Consider the following 27,097-nt stretch of genomic DNA (forward strand, 5'->3'; position numbering starts at 1 on the left):
CTGGTGTCTCTTAACCTGGAACTCTAGAATTCCAGGCAAGCCCTGGCCACACGAGGCTACAAAGGTGCAAAACAAAACACTTGTATAGTCCTGTGTCTGTCTGTCTTCTTAAGTTAGTGTATCTCTTTTGTTCTGGTTTGTGCTGACATGCCTGTGTCTCCGCAGATAAATGCCAAGTGTCTTCTTTTGTACTGCTACAGTTAGAATTCCCTACAAACTGTTTTGCTTAGTATGATGTTCCTGGCCACAGCTTCTGACCCGGGACTAAGAGAGCTGCTGGTGTGTGTGGTGTGTGTCTGGGGGGTGATGATGACACAGTATGACCCCTTTCTGGGTCCAGCCTAATGCAGGCACCCGTCAGCCACCCCGCTCCTCTCCCCACATGATCTACTTTCTAAAGTCTTCGCATGATCTTAAATACCCCCTTTCTGCTTTTGGTGCTTGCTTTTAAAATGAGACGGGGTCTTCCTGTTAACCCTGACTATTCCAAAACTTGATTTATTGGGCCAGGCTGGCTTTGTCCTCGGGGCTTCTCCTGCCTCTATTCAAATACTGGGATTTGGTGGATGCCACCATATCCCGCTCTCCAGTTTCAGCCCACAGAGACTGAAAGCACCCAGGTAGACTAATGAACTTGATAGAATTAATGCTGTGTATTCTTCGTGCTTTGTGGGCCCAACCACTCAGGGGAGAGAAATGAGTTTTCAAGATTGGATGGGCAGGCCAGGCCAGGCGGTGGTGGCTCACGTCTTTAATCCCAACAGTTGGGAGGCAGAGGCAAGCAATCTCTGTGAGTCCAAGACCAGCCTGGTCTGTATTACAAGAGCTTGTTCCAGAACAGCTAGGCTGTTACACCAGAGAAACCATCTCTCTCAAAAACAAACAAAACAAAAAGATTGGATGGATAGAGAGGTTGCAGAGATAGAAGATGGCTCAGTGGTTAAACCCAGGTTTCCTTTGCAGGGCCCATGTGGCAGCTCAGAACCATTTGTAACTCCTGTTTCTGGGACACGCCGCATGGTACACACACACAAATAGGAAAACAGTCTCACACACAATTAACTAAGAAGTCTAAGCTTAAAAAAATGTGTTGTCCCCTTAAAGGAGTGGTTAAAACAGAGAAATCTCATTTCTGTAGATGATTGTGTTCTAGGCGAGAAGAAAAGAATAGAGGTGTAGCATTGTATGACCTGCTCAGCTGTCTAAGCACAAATCTGAAGCATAGGCCACAGGACCAAGTTGGTGGTCTGTGTCAGTGTTGGACTGGAGATCAAACCATTTGACGTTAAAAAAAAACCTCTTTAAATGTTTAAAAATAAAATTTGAAAAATTATTCTGCTTATGGCTGTTTTGAATGTGTCTTGAGTGCCTGGTATCCATGGAATTGGGTCACATGAGGTGGGCAGTCTGAAGAGTAGAGTGGGTGGTAGGAGCCTGTTGTGTTCCAGTCTGAGAGTCTTAGGTGTGCGTTCGAGGTTCCCACGTGGCCAGTGTGACTGTTGTGTTCCAGTCTGAGAGTCTTAGGTGTGCGTTCGAGGTTCCCGCGTGGCCAGTGTGACTGTTGTGTTTCCAGTCTGAGAGTCTTAGGTGTGCATTCGAGGTTCCCACGTGGCCAGTGTGACTGTTGTGTTTCCAGTCTGAGAGTCTTAGGTGTGCGTTCGAGGTTCCCGCGTGGCCAGCGTGACTGATTCTTGGCTGTACCCTGGAAACAGGTTTGGTCCCAGCCTACCGCACGTGAAGTGGTTGCCACGCAGGAGTTAGCCGGTATGCATAGTCGCCCTGTCAGGGCCTCTCATCCTTTCTGCTCTGAGGTTAGCTCTGAAGTTCCTCTCACCAGGTCAATTGTCTGTGACTCCAGCTCCAGGCCTCCTTCTGGTCTCTGGGCACTCCCTACACACGGTCCACAGGCATACATGCAGACAAACACTCATTCACAACATTAAAATAGAAACATGTTTTTAAAATAAGGAAAATGTAGCTTGGTAGTGGTGGCGCACGCCTTTAATCCCAGCACTAGGGAGGCAGAAGCAGGTGGATCTCTGTGAGTTTGAGGCCAGCCTGGTCTATAAGAACTAGTTCCAGGACAGGCTCCAAAGTTACAGAGAAAAGAAAAAAGTTACAGAGAAACCCTGTCTTGAAAAACCAAAAAAAGAAAAAAGGGAAAATGTTCTGTGGAGTTGAGCTTTGGTATGGAGATCTCTCTAAGCTAAAAGACTGACACCTGAGCCCCTTTTCTCTCTGTTATTTTCCCGGCCCCATTCCAGCGCCCTGCAGACCCAGCCCCTGCTGGAGTGTGTTCAAGACAGACCATCGCACGTCTACAGAGTCATTTTTATCACCCTTAGGAATGCTGTGACCCTTGCTCAAATACTTCGGTGTCATAAAAACTTTCTATCCCTCTACCTGATGGAAGATACGTATCTTCAGTACAGCTGGATGATACCTAAACAGGTCTTTGGGGACATGCTAGGACACACAAATGAGTTACAAATGAGTAAAATTTGTCAAAAGAGGGCACACTTGTCCACCCAACAGGGAAAAACGGTCATTGCTCCCGCATTCCACTGGTCCCTGCTTGGCAAGGGAGCAAGGGAATCGGTTTATCCCGTAAGATGACATTTGCATAGTATGTTGACTAGCTTCGTGTCAGCTTAAGAAGGGATAAACTGTCAGTTTAAGAAGAATGGTGGTGGCGCACGCCTTTAATCCCAGCACTCCGTAGACAGAGGCAGGTGAATCCCTGTGAGTTTGAGGCCAGCCTGGTCTACAAAAGCTGGTTCCAGGACAGCTAGGACTGTTACGCAGGGAATCCCTGTCTCGAAAAACCAAAATAAAAATAAAAGAGATAAGCTCAACTGAGAAAATGCCCCCGCCAGACTGGCCTGTGTCCCCCTTAATAAAGATGGTAAGTGTCATACAGATGGTATCTCGTTAACAAAAGTAAGCTTGTGTCAGGTGTTTAAAATATTAGTTTATTGGGAGGCAGAGGCAGGTGGATCTCTGTGAGTTCGAAACCAGCCTGGTCTACAGAGCTAGTTCCAGGATAGGAACCAAAGCCACAGAGAACCTTGTCTCGAAAAACCAATAATAATAATAGTAGTAGTAGTAGTAGTTTATTAAACAGACGTTTGCTGTATTTTATTAGATAATTGTATGTGGAGACGGCAAGGACCTCCATGTTCATGTTGAGATCAGAGAATTTGGTGGGGTTCTCCTGTCAAGTCACCCCTGGGGTCCCAGGCCGAATGCATGCTATCAGCCTGCAAAAAGCACCTTTACCAGCTGAGCTAACTTGTTGGCCCCTCAGTTGCACACTTACAGAGTGCTTTGTCGTCCCTGCTTGCTCGCTTCTCCTGCTTCCTCCTCCCCTCCTCTTCCTCCTTCTCGTCTCCCCTCCTGCTTCCTCCTTGTTCTCGTTCTGTTCCAGGACAGTCAAAGCTGCACAGAGACCCTGTCCTCCTGTCTTGAATAAAAATTAAAAAAAAAAAAAGAACTATAGGTGGATCAGTTTGTTGGCCCTGGGTGTTAGAGAACCATCTGAAAAGAGTGGTGCTGGTCATTCTACATTTACTGTTTTACTGCTTGGCTTGCAGCTTTCTTTTTTGGGGGGTGCAGGGGGAGATCTGCCTGCCTCTCTCTCTCCACCTTCTGCACTTAGGGATTACCCTTGGAAGGTAACTTGCTTTAGAAATACAGACTTCATAGAGGCTAATTAGTTAAGATTAACTCCGAAGGCACTTGCACACATGTGCTCATTCACACGCGAGTGCACAAACACATAATTAATAACAAATTCCTTTTAAAAATTAAGATGGAGTGGCCAGAGAGATGACTTGGTGTTTAAGAGTACTTACTGCTTCTTTAAGAGGACCTGGGTTCAACCCCTTGCACCTGTGTGGTCTTTCACAATTATCTGTAACTCCACTTCTAGGGAATCTAATGCCCTCCTCTAAAAATAGTTTTATTTTATATTTTGTTTCCTGAGACAGTTTCTTTGTGTTGCTTTGCAACCTGTACTGGAACTAGGTCTTGTAGACCAGGCTGGCCTTGAACTCACAGAGATCCGCCTGCCTCCCGACCGGGGACCGCAGCCCTGCCACCTCAGTTTCTTACACACCTCTTATCAGTAACTGAGTAACAGTGACGTTCTGCTCTCACCGTTGCTTGCTTCTCTGCATGTTTTGTCTTGGGTTTCTCTCATGTTAGCCATCCACCAGGGTTCGAGAGAGGATTCGTAAATGCCTACTTAGAACTAATAGGAGCTGGGATTTGAACTTGGGCTACTTTAATAAAACACCTACCGGCTGAGGTGCAGAAGACCTCCCATCTCATATCAGAGAGCCCTCTGCCTGAGCAGGTACCTGCCCATTGCTTCCCTGTCGTGCTGGCTGTACGACTTGTGTTTTCTGTACCCACCTGGGTGGATCAGCTGCTCTAAAAAGGGTTCCTCTGACAGTCGGGTCGAAATCCTGATTTAACTGCTCAGTGCCTCAAAGAAATCCTTGCGGCTTTTTTGAGATACTTCATGTATTATTAACAAACACACCAGGCCTCCTGGATTAATTTTTCATGAACAATATGTCTGATTTAGCCAGCTGATACAGCGGGGCTTGGTGGTGTAAGATGAAGGGCCCCTGACTACAGGGTGTGATCGATGGTTTTCTTAGGTTAGATTAGGTGATACTCCCAGAGTGTGCAATTGTGTTGCTTCCTGTTGGGTTAGGGGGATTACTGACAACCGATGTAAATGTGTGGAGAAGCCACTAACCGTCGTCGTCTCCCCGTCACGGACTTCCCTGGTTTGCAAGATTTCCTTCAGGTTCAGGAAGGAAGCCCAAGAAGTCTGAAGTCTGTAGAGAGCCCAGAGCTGTAGGTTTTTTACCTGACGGTCCTTCCCAGTGTCCGCACAAACCCACCTACCATGGCTGCTCTGTTATCAGCTTCCCATCATAGTCTGTACTCAGTGGAGGTGCCACTTCCGAGACACAGACCCAGCTCTCGCCAGCAAATCAGTTACACCTCAGCAGGTGCCAGCAACGTCGTCCTAGCATAAGTCCCGTGGGCCTGACCGAAGCTCGGTCCTGGGTGAGAGGCGAGGTTCCTTCCAGCACCTAAAGGTTCTGTTTGCTTTTACAGCTGAGCATTGAGCAGGCCCAGACGGTGGCTGAGCAGGTGGAGATGAAGGCGAAGGTGGTCCAGGCAGAGGTCAAGGCTGTGACAGCCCGCCATAAGAAGGCCCTGGAAGAGCGTGAGTGCGAGCTGTTATGGAAGGTAAGGAGGTGCACGTCGCATGTCCCCACCCCAGCGGGTTCCCCGAGTCTAGCCTCATCTCAGATCTGAGGCCCGGGCTCTAAGCTGGGAAGGAGGCGTCCTTGGAATGCTAGGTGTCACTCACATAGCAAAACAAGAAACCCTTTCAGAAGAGCCCAGTAGCCAGGATGGAGCAGGGCTCAGGTTTTCTGTTGCTTGCCCTGGAAAGGAGGCAGACAAGAGGGAGACAGTCAAAACTCTCGTTAGCAGAGGGGTGGGGAGGAAACAGCCCTTATTTTTTTGGTGTCCTGACTGGCTGGACTTCCTGACCCAGTTTGGAAAGCCTCTGTTTGGGAGGGTTTGTGTGTGTGTGTGTCTGTGTGTGTGTCTCCCCATTTCCTTTTGAAAGCTAGGAAGAGCTCTGAGTGCACACGGGTGGGCTGTCGGATAAAAATCAGCTGTGAAGACTTCCACCGCCCTACCCATATAACATCTTAGCTGTTCTGGTTGTGTGTTCCCCCACCCAAGAAAAACGGCTAGCTAAGGTTGCCTATGGCTACCTATGGGCTGGTATTCAACCATGATTCTTGGGCTGTGCTGAACACAGGGCTGCAAAACTGACTTACAAGAGTCCTCCTCTGTTGGGTAGCTTGCTTTGACCTGGTACTATGGTAGGGATAGCATCTTAGTTCCCAAAAAGGACCCATAAAATTAGTTTAAGACTTTCATTTTTAAAAGCTGTGTGTGTATGTGATTGTGGGTGCCTGTGGAAGCATAGGTTCGCCCTAGAGCTGGAGTTTCTAGTGAGCAGCCTGACCTGGGTACTGGGTCAGGTGTGCAGGGGCCAAAAGAGAAGGATGGGGCTGGAGCTGGGGTTACAGGTGGCTGTGAGCCTCCCAATAGGGATGTCATGTGGACTGAACTGGGGCCCTACCCTTGTAGGTCCTAACCTGTGAGTCATCTCTCCAGCCCCCTGCCCCTTCTTAGTACAGTCATACCCTGATACGCTGTGTCAGGATATGAGAGCTGCTTCAGCAAATCCATGTCTGGATTTCCTGATGGAAAAGACTTCTGTGGTAGTTCTGGGCCCTTGTTTTGGTTCTTCTTTCCCACCAGCTCTCTGTAGAACTTATTTCTTTTCTTTTCTTTTCTTTTTTTTTTTTGAGTTGGGGGGGCATCTGTATAGCCTCCTTGCCATCCTGGAACTCACTTGTGTAGACCCAGAGAGACGCACCTTCCTCTCTCTCCCAAGTGCTGGTGTTAGTGTGTCCAACCGTACAGTGATTTGTTTGTTTGTTTTGGTGGGGGGATTTGAAGATGCCATCCTGTGTACTACGAGTTCATTTTTACTTACCTAGAATCCCTGTTCTTAAATAAACTTCCTTGTTTCGTGGACGCTTCCACCTCATCCGTCTTTTTTATTGTGCTTGGTGTGTGTGTGTGTGTGTGTGTGTTCTATTCTCATTTCTGTTCTTGCAATAAAATACCCTGACAGGAGAGTTTATTCTATGTTTTATAGTCCATTGTCATGGAGAAGAGCAACATGACTTGAAGCGCCTAGTCACGTGACACCCACATTCCAGAGCAGAGAGATATGAATGTGTGTGGCGGTGCTTTCTGGGTGGGTCATCTCCAGTTAGTCCAACTCAGGAGATCCAGGGCTGGAGAGATAATGGCTCATCAGTTGAGTGTCCTGGCTGTTCTTCCAGAGGACCCAGGTTCAGTTATTAACCAGCGCCCGCACGGCAGCTACAACTGTTTGTAATTTCCAGTTTCAGCTGATCTGGCCCTTTCACACATAATTAAAACAATCACATTCGCTTATTTTTAAATCTAGACCTCAGAAAAGTTTCATTGGCCTTTCCTAGCCCGGAGAAAATCTTGATGCTAGGGCAGGCCTGTAAATTGAGTCACTTCTCGGGGTGAGGGACAACTTGCTTAGGCCTGGGAACTGGGACCATGTGAAGGCAAAGAGTAAGGGGGAAACCCATTCTGTTTCGTCAGATAAAATCTATTTCTGCATAATTTAGGTTTTTGTGCCTAAATTCCTCCAGGTCCAGCGTGGGTTTCTCACACATTCTCTGTGCTTGGATCTAAGTCTGTCCTTGTTTTCTGTCTCCCTGTCCAGGTGGAGAAGATAAGGCAGGTGAAGGCTAAATCTCTATACCTGCAGGTGGAGAAGCTTCGTCAAAACCTCAATAAGCTGGATAGCACCGTCAGTGCCGTCCAGCAGGTCCTGGAAGAGGGCCGAGCCTTGGATATCCTGCTGGCCCGAGACCGGATGCTTGCCCAGGTGCAGGAGCTCAAGACCATCCGCAGCCTCCTGCAGCCCCAAGAAGATGATCGAGTTATGTTCACACCCCCCGACCAGGCCTTGTACCTTGCTCTCAAGTCTTTTGGCTTTGTCAGCAGCGGGGCCTTTGCCCCACTCACGAAGGCCACAGGAGATGGCATTAAGCGAGCCCTTCAGGGCAAAGTAGCCTCCTTCACTGTGGTGGGCTATGACCATGATGGTGAGCCTCGCCTCTCGGGAGGTGACCTGATGTCAGCTGTGGTCCTGGGCCCCGATGGCAACCTGTTTGGTGCAGAAGTGAGTGATCAGCAGAATGGGACTTACGTGGTGAGCTACAGGCCCCAGCTGGAGGGGGAGCACCTGGTGTCGGTGACCCTGTGCAACCAGCATATAGAGAACAGCCCCTTCAAGGTAGTGGTCAAGTCCGGCCGCAGCTATGTAGGCATCGGGCTCCCCGGGCTGAGCTTCGGCAGCGAGGGCGACAGCGAGGGCAAGCTTTGCAGGCCCTGGGGCGTGAGTGTGGATAAGGAGGGCTACATCATCGTGGCCGACCGCAGCAATAACCGCATCCAGGTGTTCAAGCCCTGCGGCTCCTTCCACCACAAGTTTGGTACCCTAGGTTCCCGGCCTGGGCAGTTTGACCGGCCAGCCGGGGTGGCCTGTGATGCCTCCCGCAGGATCGTAGTGGCCGACAAAGACAATCACCGCATCCAGATCTTTACCTTTGAGGGCCAGTTCCTCCTCAAGTTTGGTGAGAAAGGAACCAAGAATGGGCAGTTTAACTACCCTTGGGATGTAGCAGTGAATTCTGAGGGCAAGATCCTGGTTTCAGACACCAGGAACCACCGCATCCAGCTGTTTGGGCCTGATGGGGTCTTCCTGAATAAATATGGCTTCGAGGGGGCTCTCTGGAAGCACTTTGACTCTCCACGGGGCGTGGCTTTCAACCACGAGGGTCACTTGGTCGTCACTGATTTCAACAACCACCGGCTTCTGGTCATTCACCCTGATTGCCAATCAGCACGCTTCTTGGGCTCAGAGGGCAGCAACAATGGACAGTTCCTCCGACCACAGGGCGTAGCTGTGGACCAGGAAGGTCGAATCATTGTGGCCGATTCCAGAAATCACCGGGTGCAGATGTTTGAGGCCAATGGCAACTTCTTGTGCAAGTTTGGTGCTCAAGGCAGTGGCTTTGGGCAGATGGACCGCCCCTCAGGTATCGCGGTCACTCCGGATGGATTGATCGTCGTGGTGGACTTTGGCAACAATCGAATCCTCATCTTCTAATCTCATCTTCTGGGTTTCTGTGTTTAGGGTGTGTGTGTGGTGCGTGTCTCTCTCTCTCTCTCTCTCTCTCTCTCTCTCTCTCTCTCTCTCTCTCTCTTTGAATAACAAAGAAGAAATTGTCTCAGGGATATTTCTTTTTCTCCCCTTTTTTATTTTTATTTTTTTAAAGAAAACAGAAGTACAACATTGCTTAAGTCCTACCTCATCTTTTTTTTTCTTTTCATTTTTTTTTTTTACAGTTGAATGTATTCTCTTGTGCAGGGATTGAGCCTGTGAAGTGGTAATTTCTATCTACCTCAGATCTTTGCATGTCTTTCTAGCAACCCTCTGCTCCTCCACGGAGCTCACAGTCCCTTCCCTCTTGAGGGTGTGGAATGCACAGGCCAGCACTTCTGCAACCTTGAGGGCACTGGAAGAATAGGGTGGGGTGCATTTTGTAGATTGAGCCAAGGAACCCCCCCCCCCAAAAAAAACTACTAAGTATAAGATGTTGGAAAGATAGGATTTAAAATTCATAATTCTAGTGTATTTGTGTTCTTGAGAATACTGTGTATGCGTGGGGTTAGGTTGTTTGGTTTGATTTTTTTCCCCCCATGCTGCAACAGAGATTTCCTCTGTTCTCGGGTTACCTCAGAATCTAACATCTTCATCCCTAGGATGGCTGTGGCTTGCTCGCCAAGAAAAGCAGACCATTCGTGTTTTAGGTGTCTGGTCTTTGTTTCTGCTAAGGAAGGGCGTGTGCGTGTGTGTGTGTGGGTGTGTTTCAAAGCCATCTTCACCTTGGGGGGAGGGGGGCTGGATTTGATACATGCACATCCCAGGGAAACTTCTTCCCAGTTTGCTTTCTAAGATAGGTTTAGCTCAGGACTCTCGGTTAAAAGTGTTCTCAAGTTTCTGTGTTTTGTTGTTTATAAAGACTTAGGTATAAGCAAATAAGTTGACCTTGTTCTCAGAGAGGGGCTTTTCAGATGTGGGCCACGGTGCCACAGAAGTTGGGGGTGCTGGGGAAGTGAGGCACCCCTACATCAGGGACTGTTGGGGGGGGGATCCCATCACAAGAGTGAGCGTTCTGCAAGAGTGTGTAGTAGGCAAAGGGATAAACTTTTATTTGAAAAAGCACAATTTTTTTCCTGCTTTGGAAGTTCAGGGAATATAGAAGAATGTTTGAATGACAAGTAGGAGCACCCCATCCCCACCCCCTTGGCTCAGGTCTCTTTCTCAGGATCCTTGTACCTGAGTGGAGTCAGACCTAAAGGTTAACGTGAACCCCGCTCCCTCCCCCAAAGGCCTTTGAATGTAAAGCATTTGTAAACCAAATCTCCCCAACCCAAAGTGCAGGACACAATATATATCCTTTTAAAAACCTGTACCAAAGAATAGAAACGTGGGGGGGGGTGGCTCCCGTGCCACGTAGGAACTGTTTTGTGGTAAACTACAGATTGGATGGGTCTTTTTGTCACTGTCTGTCTCAGGACGAAGACCTGGTCGTGCCTCTGTTCCTCACTACTGAAATCAGATCTGATTCGGAAGGGGGCTCTCGCATCGCTGGCTGAGGACCGAAAGCTCCTGCCCGAAACAGACCAGATGATCAGTTTCTGCCCAGAATGGATTTGGTTTTAAAAGTTTTCTTTCTGTCATCCCAAGGAGAAGGTGATGATGGGAAGTTGTGTGATGGATCAATCAAATTGCTTTGGGACGTTTAACTTGCCAGTATGGACTATGGTGTTCATTCACAGGACTTGTAATTTCAGGGTTTCTGAGCGACCCAAATGGGGAAGCGATCAGGGAGAGTGGTACACAATCAAGGAACCCTGAAAGTAGCTTCCGCTGCTGACTCCCCATTTCTAGGTTCCTGGGATGGCGGAGAGGAAGGAGCACGGAGAGCGTACTCGGCACAAGCTCCTGTTTTGAAATTTAATAAGTGGATCCTTCCCCAGTTCATCCGCCTTTAGTCTTTATTGTGGCCCCCGAGTGTTACACTGGCTTTTATAGGACAGATACCCAGGAGGAGGCTCCTCCCCCAGTCTGCCCAACATCTACCCCTAAACACTCAACACAATCGACTTTACGTCCTTCACGAAGATTCCAGGCGAAGAGACGAGTCTTGGCAACATTCTTAGAAACCCGATTTTAATCGTGGCCAGGGAGAAGCTGTCTTTCAGTGCTGTTTCAGTTTTTTCTGATTCTTTTCACAGCTTGCCTGGCAGGAGTATCAGCTGTACGGTGGGGAAATTTCTGGGTGAATTACGACAAAAATATTTGATATTATACTTAGGATTGGATCACTCAGCCTGGGTTTCCACCTTGGGGTTGAAATGTCAGGTCTTAAAGAGTAGTAAGTAGATAGGCCAGTGAAGGCTTAGGGCAAAGTGGGAGTGTCCTTAGAGGTATGTGGCTCGTTAGCTTTTTGTATCCAGAATGGAATATGGCTGCCTTCTAAGAACATGGCCACACTTGGAGAGCTTTTGTTTTTAAAACAAGTGGCCATTTGTGGTCACCTGAGATCTACTCCTGGCCTGTGGGGGAATTGGTGCTAAGCACTTTGGAGCGTGTTATAACGTGGACTATTCCTTATGACGCAAGCCATGTTTGGTGCACCCTAGTGTGAGTTCGCCACGTGCATACCTATGCACGCCTGCTGCCATTCTGAGGCCACGCGTGGGTACGACAGGAAAGAGACCAGGTCCTGAGTGCTGTGAGTGAAAGGAGACTTTTGTCAGCGATGAGGGACAGACAGGCAGTGGTCCCCATGGAGATCTGCCCTGTTCCAGGGGGGCAGGCTGGAGAAGGTGGGCATTGGGAGGTCCCTGGTGAGTATTAAACCCCTGGTTGCCACCTGTTTAACATTCCACAATCATCACGAATCTCTCAGTTTGTTCATGAAGCTACCCTGCCGGTCTCCAATCCTGTGTACTGCTGTGGCTGGCAGGTGACTCCTCTAAATTTTGCGTGGAGCCCAGTTGTCTGGGCTGCCCCCCAGGTGCACAGAACTCCTTAATTAATACCCTTTTTAAGTCTAACTTATCTGGGGAAACATACAAGGGTACCCTAACCAGAACGGGACTTAGTGTTGGGCCAAAGAAGCTGCCAGGATGCAGGTACTCTGAGGTGGATGGCTCAGTCTGTGTCACTGTAGTTAAGCCAAAGCTTAGTTGTTTGAGTTGGGAAGTCTTTTAGGCTTGAAGCAGCAAGCAGCACAGTACTGTTTGTGTGTGTTGTCTTTTGGGTTTGGGAGGTTCTAGGGTTGCTGTATTCTGGTAGGTAGTAAATGTATGCCAAAGTTTATAGGCCTGTTTTTCCTGTTGTTTAAGAAATATGTGTATACGCGCACACACGCACACACACACACACACACACACACACACACACACACACACACACGCTCACTCACTCTGGTGCCAAAATGTACGTATTTAGAACATCCCTCTGCTGCCGAGGTTCTGACAGTCTGGGACTGTAAATGAGGTTGACATATCACCTGTGCATATCAGGTAGGGTTGGAGCCTCCTGATATTCAAGGGCTTCGTTTGGGCCAGGGTCACAGGACACAGTGCCCTGTTGGTTTTATTAGATCTTATTGCCACACTGCTTGGTTTATTAGATTTTTCTACCTCACTTTTGGCAAAGTTGTCTACCTCATGTCGGCACCTGGTGGGTCTTGAGAGGATGGACCCGTGGGTAGTGGGCAGACTGCCTTGAAGACAGCCTTTAGGATCCCAGACTTGACTTCCAGTAGAGAAATATTTGAACTTGAACAAGAGATATAAGGTCAGTATAGTCATTCATCCAAGTAGTTCTCAACCAATCTTGCATTCCCCTGCCACAAACCCAGTTTGTATGCAGTATTAGGAACTGCTTCTGACCTAAATGGAGAACTTTAGTAGAATAAAGGCCTTTGGGTCTCTCTTCTCTTCAAGAGAAAGCTGATTTACCTGTTAGGAGTGTCTGCAAACGTACCCTTTCCATGTGAACCCTGAAGGGCTAGTGGAGCACCAGGTATTTGAAGGGAATGAGAATCTCTGACTTTGTGATTGTATTTGTAGCTGTCTGTACCCAGCAGGATGGATGCCACCTGGTGCAGCCCTCTCTACAGTGGCTGGTGCAGCCCTCTCTACAGTGGCTGGTGGCGTGTGTATTGCTCTTTGTTTTGATTTGTTCTTCCTACCAAAGGCAACACTTTGACATTTGTTGTGCCCCCTCCCCTTTTCTTGTTTGTTAAATACTTGATAAATTTGAGAAGCACATTATCAGGAAATGCTGTACTGTTAACCTTCTACCTCTGTACATACAGGTAGCCTTCGGGTCTGCCTGGATGAGAGCATCCTGAAGGCCACCAGAGTAACATGTCACCATGAAGAAATACCTCAGTAATGTCTATTTTTAAAACTGGTCTTACGGGTTAACAGATCCAGCCTCGTGGGCTGTTTTCCATCGTCATTTAACCAGCAATGGTTCTAAATGTTTTTGTGTATCCGCATGGTCTTAGACCTTCTTTTAATGATTGTATTAACTTACGAGCTCAGGTCGTATCTTAAGGCTATCTCAGAGCACACTGGCTGAATGTTGGCGCTCGTGGCAGCAATGCGTTTACTTTTCTCTGTGACCAGCTTTGCAATGGTTCTTGATGTTTCTAGCAGTCTGGGTAGTTGGCCTCCTCCAGAGGGAGACTCTTCATACCTATGGGACTCTCTTGTTTTTAGGATGGTAAATGTCTTTTCCCTTGACGTCAGTGCTGGTGAGGGTGGGTGATTTAGCGGTGTTTAACTAGCATGTTACATGTAGTTGTGGGTGGGAGGGTTGTTCGGTTTTTGTTTTTATGGATCTTGTTTAATACTGTCCATTAGCTCTCATGCCTGGTCAGCCAAAAAAAGAAGAAAAGAAACTTTAATTTTTAAGTAACTATAGAATATATGACTCAGTTGGGTCTCCCCCCCTTTTTTTTGTTTGTTTTTGTTTTTAAAGAATGGTTACAGATCTGGGTGGAATTCTTGGAGGAGTGTTGCCTGATGTTGTCTCTTCTCACAACAAGGAGCTCTGCCATCTTCCCTCCCCTGGCACCAGAGCCCTCACTGCTGGCCCACCTGGGGCTCCAGCTGCCTCTGCCACGATTAGAATTGCTGTGGCATTTCAGAGCTCATCAAGGCAGTGGGTCATTAGGGGAACTATCCCCAAACCTCAAAGCAAAAAACTTTTTTTTTTTAATTAAAATTTTTTAGGGGGGAGCAAGTCCCTTCCCCTGCTTTTGGACTTTTACCTTTTAAAACCTTAAATGTTATTATTGCCAGCCGCAGGCATGATGGGCAATGAACAGGTGACGAGCCAGTGGAGCAGCGTTCCAAACCTCCTGTGAGCTCACAGGCTTCTGAATGTATCTCTGTGGTCCACAGAGAAGGCTGGGGAAGTAGCAAGGCGACGTATCAGCTACTGCAGCCTTAAAACAAAGCCGGTGTCTCTATGGACTTTAAAATTGTTCCTATGCAGCTTATTTTATTTTTGTTTAATCAAATAAAGAGGGTCTTCCTGTGAAACGTGTCTGTGTGATCTTTCCATCTGGATTAGGTATGGGTGGGTGTACCTCCTTGGTGGAGGGGGCAGGAGGATGCCTCCCTGGTGTGGCTGCCCCAGGACTGCATGGGCACATGTGCTGAACTGGGTGTCGGTAGTTTATTGTTTTAAATAAAGAAAACAGAACAACAGGCTAGAGGCAGGCAGGCGGCTCAGCTGGTAAAGATGCTTGCCACCAAGCCCGAGAACTCAAGTTCGGTCCCCATGACTCGGTGGTAGAGCCAGAGAACCAACTCGTACAATTTGTCCTCTGACCTCCACATTCACACCGTGACATGCCCACACCCCACGGCTATGTGAGTCCGTATTTAAATTAAAACAAAAAGCAGGCTTTATACCCCATCCTTCATACTCCCAAAGGAGGAGGGCAACAGATGTCTCTCCAGAGGGGAGAGTACGACTCACCAGCTGCCACTGCCTTCTTTTTTTCCCTTTCTGGTGGGTACTGGCCTTTTATCCACCTGCAGTGATGGGGAGGGTCCATTTGAGAGCTAAGCTGCGGCCCCAGGAGGGTGAGCGACTCCCTCCTGACAGTTCCTGCTTGGGGGGCAGAGGACCCAGGCTGGATTCCCAACTCCAGAGGATCCAGTGCCCTCTTCTGGGCACCTGGCACACCCGTGCTACACAGACCTACATGGAGGTAAAATGCCCGTGCATAGGAAGTACTTTTTAAAGATTTAAGCCAAGCCCTACATGTTCTAAGGTGTATTTGGGATTTACTTAGTAGAGCTAAGTCTTAGCCTGATTGTGTTTCTCAAAGCAGGGACTGGAGATCACCCATATGACAGAATTCTGCATTTTTCCTAAAATTTGTTGCCATTTGCCACTTGCCTAATGTGGCCAAAATAAAGAACACCTGCATTTCTGGAGAGCCTCGTGGACGGGCTCTGAGCCTGTGCCCTTTCTGGTTCTTCCCTCTTCCTTCACTGTCTCCTTCCGGTCTGGTTATTTCCCTGCCATCCATGACTGGGCACAGTGGGAGGTTCCCGGAGATGGGTTGGAGGAGGCATTTCGAAAGATATTCATAGGCTCACAGGTTAAGGTGATTGCCACCAAGCCTGATGAATGCTGGGATTGGTTCCTGGGACCCATGGGATAGAAGTTTTCCTGGCCCACAGAAGTGCCGTGGCATGTGTGCCCCCACATACTGTTTTGTGTATGATTTTTTTTTAATGATAAAAAGTTTAGTTCCATGTGATTCCACTGTCTCTGGCCCAGTGAGCTGAAGGGCTGAATTGATGACACCAGGTAGCAAGCCCCTAATTAAAAGTGAACACCCAGTAATACATATAAACCAAGTATTTTACATGGATATGGGGAGAGGCTGGAACCCTTGTTTTCTTGTTGCTGGGATTACAGAATGGGACACACACACATCTGTACCACGTGCATGCCTGGTGTCTGAGGAAGCCAGAAGAGGGGGTCGGAGTCCCTGCCCTGGACTCTCGATCTTCCTGCCTCAACTTCCCAGGTGGTAATTCTACATGTTCTCCCTCCCAATGTGAAAACAGACATTCCCGGAAGAAACTTTGGAAAGAGCCCTTTGGAGGTGTGACATTGTGATGAAGAAGCCACTGCGCAGTGCTGTAGTTGGGTGTTTTATTTACACTTGACTCTTGGGTCCTGTAATGTGATTGATTGCATTATGCCCCATTAGCACTCCTGAGTGCTAGCTTGGACAGGTGGCCCAACAACAATTTCTTCTTCTTGGGTGGAGTAGTTTGCTGGGTTTCTGTTATTATTTCAATTCTTTATCCCAGTGGCCACACACAGTGTTTTATTTTAGACTTTCACATGGCTGTTCCTCATCTCTGTTTTCACATCCATCCTCCAGGACACTAGTCATAGCTTAGCCCAGAACACACAGGATCCAAGCCAAGGACTGACTAAAGCCCTCTGCTGAGGCTGTGGCCTGGAGAAGACTGGATCAGGAGAGAGGATCCTAGAAAGAGTGAAATGAGTTCATTGCATGACAGCAATGGGGGGGGGGGCACCTCATTTGGCACCAGTAGCCCATAGGGTTCTGAAGAGCAAGCTTTTTGGAGCTTAAACTGCTTAGCATGTTGGCTTCAAGGTATGGAGTAATTCCAGAACAGGGTGGTCCATGTCAGGTACAGGAGCCCAGTGTGGTGGTGAAAAGGTAGAGGCAGGCCTGAAGGAGAGACCACAGACAGGTATGTGTGTGTGTGTTGGGGGGGAGCTCCTGGAGAGACATCCTGAGAGCAGGTAGGGACCAGGTGGAGTTGAAGATCCAGTTGGAAGATTCTGTTCTAATTCATAGGTCAGTGATTTGACTTAGGCTAGAAAAGACTTGATTCCAGCTGTGTTCCTGACCTGTCTATCCCATTCTGCAGAATCGAGGGAGATTCTCACTGTAAATATATCACCCACTTGTGGCCTTAATGCATAAACCCAGCTTTCAGGTCCCGTAGCCTCTGACTATGTGTTAAACCTATCTCATTTGGGGTTTAAATGCCTTATCTTCTAAGTAAACCACAAACAAGACTTGGCCCAAGCTACTAAACCCTGCCCTGGCTTGCTGTGATAAAGAGTTCATCCATTCCAATCTGTAACATTCTCTGAAGATGATCACCGGTAGCTGAGCGTAGCTGAGCGGTGGTGGCGCACACCTTCAATCCCAGTACTGAGGAAGCAGAGACAGGTGGATCTCTGAGCTCAAAGCTACCCTGGTCTACGGAGTGAGTTCCAGGACAGATTGCAGAGCTACAGAAAAATCGTGTCTTAAAAAACCAAAAAGAAAAGAAAAGGATGGTCACTGGCATCTCTTTCATTGCCAAGTGGGGGGTGGTAGGCATAGTGACAATGTGGGGTGCCTGGCTGTGAAACAATGGTCTGGCTTGGCTCCAGCAGGGAGCCTACACACTTCACTTCCATCAGGCAATCTTTGAGACGGGGTATCCTTGTGTAGCTCTGACTCAAGATCCTGCCGTGCTGAGGGTACAGGGGGACTCCTCCCTACCAGGAATCATCTTTAAGAAAAAGTCATGGAGGCCAGAAGAGGGAATTGGATTACACACACACACACACACACACACACACACACACACACACACACACACACACACACCCAGAGCTGAAGTTAGCCGCAGCTGTGAGTTCCCTATCATGGGTGCTGGAGCCCAGCCCAGGTCCTCTGGAAGAACAGCAAGTGCTCTTAACTGCTGAGTCATCTCTGAAGCCAGGAATTCATGGAGTCGAGGAGATAATGACGAGAGGCAAGGAAACAGGGGTCATAAATACGGAGCACTATTTTCTTCCTGGTGTGAATAGAACCCAGAGACCAGAGCCTGCAAGCCATGTACTTTACCGCGGAGCGCTGCCTCGGCAGTGAAGAAAAGTAGAGAGGGCGGCGGCAAGATGGCCCCACAGGTAAAAGTGCTGCCGCCAAGCCAGACAACCTAAGTTTAATTTCTGGATGCACGTGGTGAGAGGAGAGAAGGATCCCCCAGAAGTTGTCCTCTGACCCCTACACATGGACCCTGGCTAGTGCATGCTACCTCACATACATACATACATACATACAGAACACTTCTTGCCGGGCAGTGGTGGCGCACACCTTTAATCTCAGCACTTGGGAGGCAGAGGCAGGCGGATCTCTGGATCTCTGAGTTCTAGGCCAGCCTGGTCTACAGAGCGAGTTCCAGGACAGACTTCAATGCTACAGAGAAACCCTGTCTTTAAAAAGCAAAAACAAACAAACAAAAACCAAAAACAACAACAAAAGTTTGTTCTTGAGATAGGGTTTTACTAGTTAGACCAGACCGGATTTGAATCCCCCAGAGATTTGCCCGCCTCTGCCTCCAGAATGCTGGAATTACTTCCTTAATGACATCGTTGAAAAGTGGGAAATGCTGCCATCTGCTGGCCCCTATAGTTTCTACAGCCAATTTGGGGCTGAAGGGCCAACCCAACCTTTGTCAGAGCCGGGAAGAGCCCAGTGTGCTGAGGGGAACCTGTGAGGAGGAGTGGGCCAGAGTCCTCGTCTGTATCTCACACAAAGGAGGCTCAGGGACATCCATTAACTGGCCCCAGACGCCTTCCTCCGGGGGCAAGGGCTGAGTTCTCGGTGATATGATCTGGAATGATGCCCAGATCATCCCATCGGGAAAGTTCTCAGAGCTCAGGTCGAAGCCCATGTGGCTCAATGAAGAGTATGACCCTGGAGCACCCTGGAAATGAGGGGACCCAGCACAAAGGGAGGCCATCTTCCCTGTGCCTCCTGGCAGCCCTTCCGGCTCCTGCTTCTCCCAGCAGCCACCTGGACAGAGGAGCCTCAGTCTCCATCCCAGCGCTCCGGAGGCAGAGGGAGGGAGATCTGTGAGTTTGAGGACAGCCAGGGCTACACAGAGAAACCTCAAAAACACAAACAAACCAGAAATTAACCAAACAAAAAAGATCTGTCACCCTGTCTCCGCCTTTCCCCATCCAAGGATTAGACTCGAGCTGAGGCTACGCGATGATCCTCAGCCTTCATTGCATCTGTCCAATAGAACAAATGCTGTCATGACTTGAGTGCGTTGCGTTGACTCTCCCCTGAAATCTCTATGACTTTGTTCCCATGCTGTCCCTACTTTCCCAGTCTCTAGCTCCACGGCTGGTATCAGCTTTTCATTGCATTCATTCCCCCCACTTAAAGCATCTGCTTTTCATCTCAGCACTTGGGTGGCAGAGGCAAGAGGATCTCTGTTAGTTTGAAGCCAGCCTGATCTACATATTGAGTTCCAGCACAGTCAGAGCGACCTGTTTAAAAAAAAAAAAAATTAGATGGAGGAGGGGAGGGGAAGGGAACTGTGATTGGTATGTAAAATGAAAAAAAAAACCCTTTCAAATAAAAAAAATAGATTGATTTATTCTGTGCAGATACGTATTGTTCATGTGTGGCTGGCACCATCTGTGTGGCTAGAGTTACAGACGGTTGGTAACCACCATGGGAGTGCTGAGAACCGAACCTGTGTCCTTAAAGGCAATAAATGTTGCTAACAGCTGAGCCACCTCTTCAGCCTCTCATTAGGTATTTTATTCGACTTACTAAGCTTTTCATTTACAAAGTTTCTATTTTTACTTGTCGTTTTCTTTGTTCTTGAGACTGGATCTCACTAGCTGGAATTAGTACATCTGGTTGAGGATGACCTTGGACTCCTGTAGTTCGTCCCTGTCCCCATCATCCCCCCCCCCCCCCCACCGCCCCACGTCTCTACTTCCCAAGTGTCAGATTATAGGTGTGTGTCATCATGTCCAGTTTGGACTCAGTTTTGAGTCCCTGGCTTGATCCAGTCAGTTCCCCTCTCAGCAGCAAAACACACTTTCCAAATCTCTCCCTTAGGCAGGTCCTCTTGCTCTGGTGCCACTGTGAGCAGCCCTTCCTCCAGCCACCCACCCCCACCATCCCCCAGGTGTAGTCAGCTGGGGTTAGCCCCTGTGCTGAGTTACTCCGGTCAGCCAATCAACAGGCGCCTAACTAACCTCACCTGGAAGTCCTCCCTACCTGCTTTTCTAGCTCTCTCTGTCAGCCTTGCCTGGCAGATTTCTCTCGCTTCTAGCTGTTTCTGGCTGTTTAGCCACCGGACTAAGCCACTATGGTTCCGCCGCAGAATCCCAAGGGTCACCAGGAGGCCTGAGGGGGTGGGCTTCCTAGTTCAGATATGCTGCTCCCACCGGTAGCCTGAATTATTTTGTCTTTGGTGTTTGATTCAGACTTGGTCCTCAAGGGGGCGCTACAGCTCCATGCCGGACACAGGCCTGGCGTGGTGGTGTCTGGGCAGGCTTTTCATTGAGTTTTGTTCCTTTCATGGGCTCCTTTCTTGGAAATCAAGCCTAAAGCGGCTGTGAAAACGTCAAGAGCAAGATCGTAGGCCTAAGTGTGCCCCTCTGGCTTGGGCATACTCTGGCCTTCTGCCCTGTGGTTTCCTATTTCTTTTTTTTTTCTTTTTCTTTTCTTTTTTTTTTTTTTTTTTTTTTGGTTTTTCGAGACAGGGTTTCTCTGTGGCTTTGGAGCCTGTCCTGGCACTAGCTCTTGTATCCTATTTCTTCACATGTGATCTGGACATAGTGAAAAAAAATTTCATTCATGTACACAAAATGCATCCTGGTTACCTATTCAATCATATTTTTGATTTTTAATTTATTATTACCGTTGGTTTTTAAGATTTGTTTTCGTCAGGTTTAGGGGAACATGCCTTTAATCCCAGTACTTGTATTGCTTCTGCAGGCAAGACAATTTTAGGGTAGCCAAGGCTACATGGTGAGGCCTTGTCTCAAACTCCAGAACCCCTGCCCCTGAAAAAAAAATCATTTATTTTCATTGTACGTGTATGAGGGTTTTGCCTGCATGTATGTAAGTGTACCACTTGTAGAACTGGAGTTACAGGCACTTGGGTACTGAGAACCCATCCCGGGTTCTCCGGAAGCACAGCCAGTGCACTCAGTGATGGAGCCATGGAGCCTGACTAGTGTTCTCCGGACTATGGTTTACTTACCGCCCTGACTGCTGGCTACCTCTGGGCTAATAACTGCTCCATCTCAAAGGCCGCAAGCGGCCCTTGGTCTCAAGAGCAACTCACGGTTCACTGAAGCAGCAGCTGGGACCCAGGAATGGCTAAGGGGGACATGGCAGGCTCAACCATTTCTCTGTCTACTTCTTTCGTGGATGGGTAGTTTGCCTCCATGTGTATCTGTGTTGCACCTGCTTGCAGAGGCCAGGAGGAGGCGTCGGATCCTCTGGAATCAGAGTTATCACTACAGCCTGACCCCTTATCCAGGACAACCAGCCTCCTTATTAAATTAAAGGCACCTTCCAGGTCAGACAGACACAGTTAGATCAACTTCCCCCTACTCTATGTATGTGTGAGTGCCTTTTGCCCTGAGACGCTCCCCGCTTCTTGCTCTGGCCATGGCAGATCTGGGAAGTATCTGGGGATTTAGGCCGAGTCATTTGGAGAGCATCACACAGTCGAGTGTCTGTCTGGCATTTAAATATATATGGATACATATATATATTTGTTATTTTTGAAATATAATCTCTCTCTGCAGCCCTAGCTCTCCTGGAACTTACTATGTAGATGACACCGGCCTTGAACTCACAGAGAGCCACCTGACTCTGCTTTCCAGGTTTTCCTGTTTGCCTTGCATATTTGCAAGAGGGAAATAATAGTCCTGGAACTAGCTCTTGTAGACCAGGCTGGCCTCGAACTCACAGAGATCCTTCTGCCTCTGCCTCCTGAGTGCTGGGATTAAAGACGTGTGTCACCACCGCCCAGGCATTCTCTGTGTGGCACTGGGGACCTTGATCACACTGTCAATTCTCTACCTCCCTAAGTCACCAGAAATACATTTTAAAATTTAAAAAGCTTTAAAAGTAGAAAAATGAAAAAAGCTTTAGAATATTTTCTTTTTATCCCCCCTCCTTTCCTCCCTCTCTCCCTTCCCTCTCTCCCTCCCTCCTTTCCCTTCTGTTTTGAGGCATGATCACATGTAGCTCAGGTTAGCCTTAAATGTGCTATGTGTCCAAGGATAACCTTGGGCTCCTAAACCTCCTGCCTCCACCTCCAAAGTGCTGGGATTATAGGCATGCGCACTGCACCCAGCTTTTCTTTTCATTTTTCTCCCTTCCCACAGAACGAACCATACCACCCTACCTTTGAGTTTGGGGAAATGAGTCACACAGGGGTTTTTTTCTCTCTTTTCTTTTTACTTCTTCCTTTTGTTACGAAGCCTCATATGGGTAAGGGAAGAGCTGGTATGTCACAGGAAGTCACAAACCCTTCAAAGTACCTGAGCTGCTTTAGGGATCCTGGTATTGCCTCACAGACCGTCTCCAGGACCACACTCAAAAGAGCAAGGTAAGTGGAGATGGGACATTTGTGGGCTCTGTGGCTATCTTATTGCAGGTGTATGAACAGCATGAACAGGTACCTGCTCCAGCCCAACATCCAGGTGTTTATTTATTTTTTAAGATTTATTTTCTATGTAAGAGTGTTTTGCCTGCCTATGTGTAAGTGCCCCATAAGTGTGCCTGTGCCTATGGAAGTCATAAGATGAGGGCTTTGGATCTCCTGGAATTGGGGTTATAGCTGACTGTGAGCCACCCTGTGGATGCTAGGAATTGAACCCGGGTCCTCTGCAAGAGCAGCAAGTGATCTTAGTCGCTGAGCCGTTCCTCCAACCCCACACTCAGGCTTCTGTTCTTGTTGGTGTTCGCTGGCCTAGATCCTGGAGTGTTTGCACTTTCTACCTGCTTGCGTGCCTCCCAAGGCTTCCTTAGCCAGGCTTTCACGTAGACTCGGCTCTGCCCCCAAACCTGAAACTTTCCCTAGGATTGCTAACTTTCTGCTTCTACTAACAAGTCAAGCAATGCCACACACGTGGGATTACAGAACTGTAAGCAAGTTATTTACTTATGTATTACTTTTCTTTTAAGATGTATTTGAGGGCTGGGGAGATGGCTCAGTGGTTCAGAGCACACACTGCTATTCCTGAGGTCCTGAGTTCAATTCCTACCACTCACATGAGGTGGCTCACAACTGCCTGTCACACCAGCTCCAGGGGAGTCTCACACCTCTGACCTCTGTGGGCACCGGCATTCATGTGCACATACCCACATACAGGTAACTAAAATAAATAATTAAAAAAATAAAAAAGAGATTATTTGATTACATTTACTTATATATGGTGTGTACATGTTTACATGTGTGTACACGCTTGCCAGGGTGCTTGTGTGGAGCGCAGAGAATGATCTGCTACAGAGGACTGTTTTCTTCTACCTTGTGGCACCAGGAGATTAGACTCGGGCTTGATGGCAAGTGTCTACATTTGCTGAGCTGTCAGTTCTGCCTCTCTCCTCTGTGAGAGTCTGATATGGTGTAGGCTGGCCCCAAACTCACTGTGTGGGCGAGGCTGGCCCCAAATTCACTGTGTGGCTGAGGCTGGCCCCAGACTCATTGTGTGGCTGAGGCTGGCCCCAAATTCACTGTGTGGCTGAGGCTGGCCCCAAATTCACTGTGTGGCTGAGGCTGGCCCCAAATTCACTGTGTGTCCGAGGCTGGCCCCAGACTCACTGTGTGTCCGAGGCTGGCCCCAAACTCACTGTGTGGGTGAGGCTGGCCCCAAATTCACTGTGTGGCTGAGGCTGGCCCCAGACTCACTGTGTGTCCGAGGCTGGCCCCAAACTCACTGTGTGTCCGAGGCTGGCCCCAAATTCACTGTGTGGGTGAGGCTGGCTCCAAACTCACTGTGTGGGCGAGGCTGGCCCCAAACTCACTGTGTGGCTGAGGCTGGCTCCAAACTCACTGTGTGGCTGAGGCTGGCCTTGAACTTCTGGTCTTCCTGCCCCTGCCTCTCAAGTGCTGGCAGGAGCCGCTGTGCCAGGCTGACCATTTTTTGTTTGCTTTTCCGAGACTATCCTCGTTCCTGTTTTGTTTCTCCCTTCCATTTTCACTAGTGAAACGCTGTTAGTCACTGACTGACTTCTCTCAGGAGACCCTGCCATGCGGCAAGTCTTCAATGTGCCTTTCCAAGAAAAACAAATGAACAAAATCTTTGTTGAGAAACACCAGGGCAGGGGCTAGGGAGGTGGTTCAGTGGGCACAAGGCCCCGAGTTCAGATCTCCAGCAGGCAAGCAAAAGCCGGGTGTGGTGGCGCGTGCCTGTAGCCCTAACCTTGCAGGGTGGAGATGGGCACCTGGGGGCTCCTTGGCCAGCCTGTCTACCCAGAACAGAGAGCTTCGGGTTCAGAAATGAGACTGTGTCTCAAAAAGAGAAGGTGGAAGGCGACAGAGAAAAACCCTCTGGCCCCATAAACGCAGGCAGAGATGATGTGTGCACGTATGTCTACACGGCACACAGACATATACAGGGGAGCACTGTAGGATTCAGGCATGTAGTAATGAAGACACGGGGAGGGATTAGATGTGAATTCCTGAACAAAATGAGAAGGATTTAGTAGGGACTGCCAGGGTGCCAGAGAGACAGAGATCAGGAAGTGGGGGCTGGTCCTGGGTCAGAAAGCTGCTTAGTCCCGCCATGCTCAGGTGAGTATTTTGTGTGAATAACTGCAAAAAAAAAATGTTTTAATCTCTGTATCCACCATTTTACCTATTCATTTTTATGCTTTGTTTACTTATTTGAAAAGGTTTCTTCTGTGTAACCCTGGCTGTCCTGGAACTAGCTCTGTAGACCAGGCTGGCCTTGAACTCACAGAGATCTGCCTGCCTCTGGGTGCTGGGATTAAAGGTGTCCGCCACCACCGCCCGGCCACAACCAGAATTCTTAACCACTAAGTCACCTCTCCAGCCCCTTTAGCTCCTTGTTTATTTTTGAGACAAGGTCTATCTATCTAGCCCTGGCCGGCCTGGAACCCTCTGTGTATACAAGGTTGACCTCAAATTCACAGAGCTCTGTCTCTGCCTCCTGAGTGCTGGAATTAAAAGCAAGCGTCACCGTGCCCTGCTTCCTTTTATTCTTTTACATTTATTGTGTATGTGTGTGTGGGGGGTGCATTTATGCCAGAAGACAGCTTTCTTGAGAGTCAGGTCTCTTCCTTCACCTCAGTGGCAAGTGCCTCTACCTGCTGGGACATCCCACTGGCCAGAGAACATTTTAAACTGTACCACCTCGAGGGAGAAGTCCAATCCTTACTTATCCCTGAGGGAAATGAGCTTCCCAGCAGAGAGAGAGAGAAGTCCAGGAGGTGAACGCTTCTGGCTGACTCCCAAGGTAGAGGTGATTTTCTCTGACCTTGTAGTCCCTTCTGGACAGGGTGTACAATTTGGGACAGCATCATGTACAGCTGTTCCTAGCATTACTCAATCTTTTGATTTCTTTTCATTCTTCCAGGCATCTCATTTGTTCTTTTCGTTGGCTTCTTCTGCTTGTACCCGGAGCCCATAGATCCTGAAGATGAAACCCACGGATGTAGCAGACACCACCACCCAGGATGAAAACGTGTACAGTTATTACTACGACGGAAACATTCCCAAACCTTGCACCAAGGAAGGTATCAAGGCCTTTGGGGAGCTCTTCCTGCCTCCTCTTTATTCCTTGGTCTTTCTGTTTGGTCTGTTTGGAAACTCTGTTGTAGTTCTGGTGTTGTTCAAGTACAAGAGACTCAAATCCATGACCGACGTGTACCTGCTGAACCTCGCCATCTCAGATCTGCTGTTTGTTCTTTCGCTCCCGTTCTGGGCCTACTACGCCGCTGACCAGTGGGTTTTTGGATTGGGTCTGTGCAAGATTGTGTCATGGATGTACCTGGTGAGCTTTTACAGTGGCATCTTCTTCATCATGCTCATGAGCATCGATAGGTACCTGGCCATCGTGCACGCGGTGTTTTCCTTGAAAGCGAGGACTCTGACCTATGGGGTCATCACCAGCTTGGTCACGTGGTCAGTGGCTGTGTTCGCCTCCCTTCCGGGCCTCTTGTTCAGCACTTGCTACACAGAGCACAATCACACGTACTGCAAGACCAAGTACTCAGTCAGCTCGACCACCTGGAAGGTCCTCGGCTCCCTGGAGATCAACGTCCTGGGGCTGGTCATCCCGCTGGGGATCATGCTGTTCTGTTATTCCATGATCATTCGGACCCTGCAACATTGCAAGAATGAGAAGAAGAGCAGGGCAGTCAGGATGATCTTTGCTGTGGTGGTCCTCTTCCTCGGCTTCTGGACGCCGTACAACGTGGTGCTTTTCCTAGAGACCCTGGTGGAGCTTGAGGTCTTTCAGAACTGCACCTTGCAGAGGCGCCTAGACTTCGCTATCCAGGTCACAGAGACCGTGGCCTTCATCCACTGCTGCCTCAACCCCGTCATTTACTTCTTTCTCGGGGAGAAATTCCGAAAGTACATCGCCCATCTCTTCAGAACGTGCCGGGGTCCTCTTGTGCTCTGCCAATACTGTGACTTCCTTCAGATCTACTCAGCCGACACCCCCAGTTCCTCCTACACGCAGTCCACTGTGGATCATGACCTCCGGGACGCTTTGTAGCCACGTGAACGGGGTAGCATGACATTAACAAGCTCTCCACAGCCAGCGCTAGCCCACCTTGTTTTCAGCAAGGGTGCCCGAGCAGGTGTCTGAGGAAAGCAAACGAGCAAAACTCATGGAGGGCTGGCTTCTCACTCTGCAGGTGGCTCTTCCTCTTTCCTTGGAGAAGTGCAGTCCGAAATGTGTTTAGCTGCTCTGAGTTTGTTCACACACCAGGTCTGCCTACGGGGAGAGGGGAACCTGGGGAGGCCTGTCCAGTTTCAGTGGGCTTGTAGATTGCACTGAAGACATGTCCCCTCTTCCCATCCTCCCCTGGGAAGGGGACTCTCCAGAGAGATCCAGAGCCCTGATGGGTGGAGGAAATCACTCTTCCGCCGTGGAAACGAGCCTTTGAATGAATCTCCAGTTTTTGTAGAACTGTCTTGATGACTTTGGCTTGCTGTTGTCCTGGTGTTTTTCCAGTGGTACTCCATGAAGACAGATGTATAGAGAAATAAGGATTTTAGGTCATGGTTCTTTTGCTATAGAGGGTTGTTCATTGATGCCTGGCTATACATGAAGGTGATGAGGCATTCAGATGATCCTGTCTCCACTTGAAACAGGCATTTAGAACATACCTGTTAAAATCCACATGCGGCTTGGCTTGCATATATATATATGCAAATATATATATTTGTTTTTGTTTTTTCAAGACAGGGCTTCTCT

At 48.6% G+C, this 27,097-nt stretch overlaps 2 protein-coding genes across 2 annotated transcripts in view; both read left to right on the forward strand.

Moving 5' to 3' along the window:
• The window catches only part of Trim71 (tripartite motif containing 71), a 46,971-nt gene extending 38,097 nt beyond the window's left edge, over nt 1-8,874 (forward strand). Inside the window, exons 3-4 of the mRNA XM_075967689.1 lie at nt 5,137-5,271; nt 7,379-8,874. Coding sequence (XP_075823804.1) covers nt 5,137-5,271; nt 7,379-8,830 — 1,587 coding nt within the window. The 3' untranslated portion in view covers nt 8,831-8,874. The remainder of the gene's footprint in view (nt 1-5,136; nt 5,272-7,378) is intronic.
• A 13,345-nt stretch (nt 8,875-22,219) lies between these two features.
• On the forward strand, nt 22,220-26,480 carry Ccr4 (C-C motif chemokine receptor 4). The gene is made up of 2 exons (XM_075964261.1): nt 22,220-22,254; nt 25,247-26,480. The coding sequence occupies exon 2, from the start codon at nt 25,310-25,312 to the stop codon at nt 26,390-26,392; it is 1,083 nt and encodes a 360-aa protein (XP_075820376.1). The 5' UTR covers nt 22,220-22,254; nt 25,247-25,309; the 3' UTR covers nt 26,393-26,480.
• Nucleotides 26,481-27,097: the final 617 nt, after the last annotated feature.

Source organism: Microtus pennsylvanicus, chromosome 3, assembly GCF_037038515.1.
Source record: "Microtus pennsylvanicus isolate mMicPen1 chromosome 3, mMicPen1.hap1, whole genome shotgun sequence".
Lineage (NCBI taxonomy): Eukaryota > Metazoa > Chordata > Mammalia > Rodentia > Cricetidae > Microtus > Microtus pennsylvanicus.

Coding starts and splice junctions, on each gene's coding strand:
- Ccr4 (XM_075964261.1), top strand. CDS start 25,310: ATGAAACCCACGGATGTAGCAGACACCACCACCCAGGATGAAAACGTG.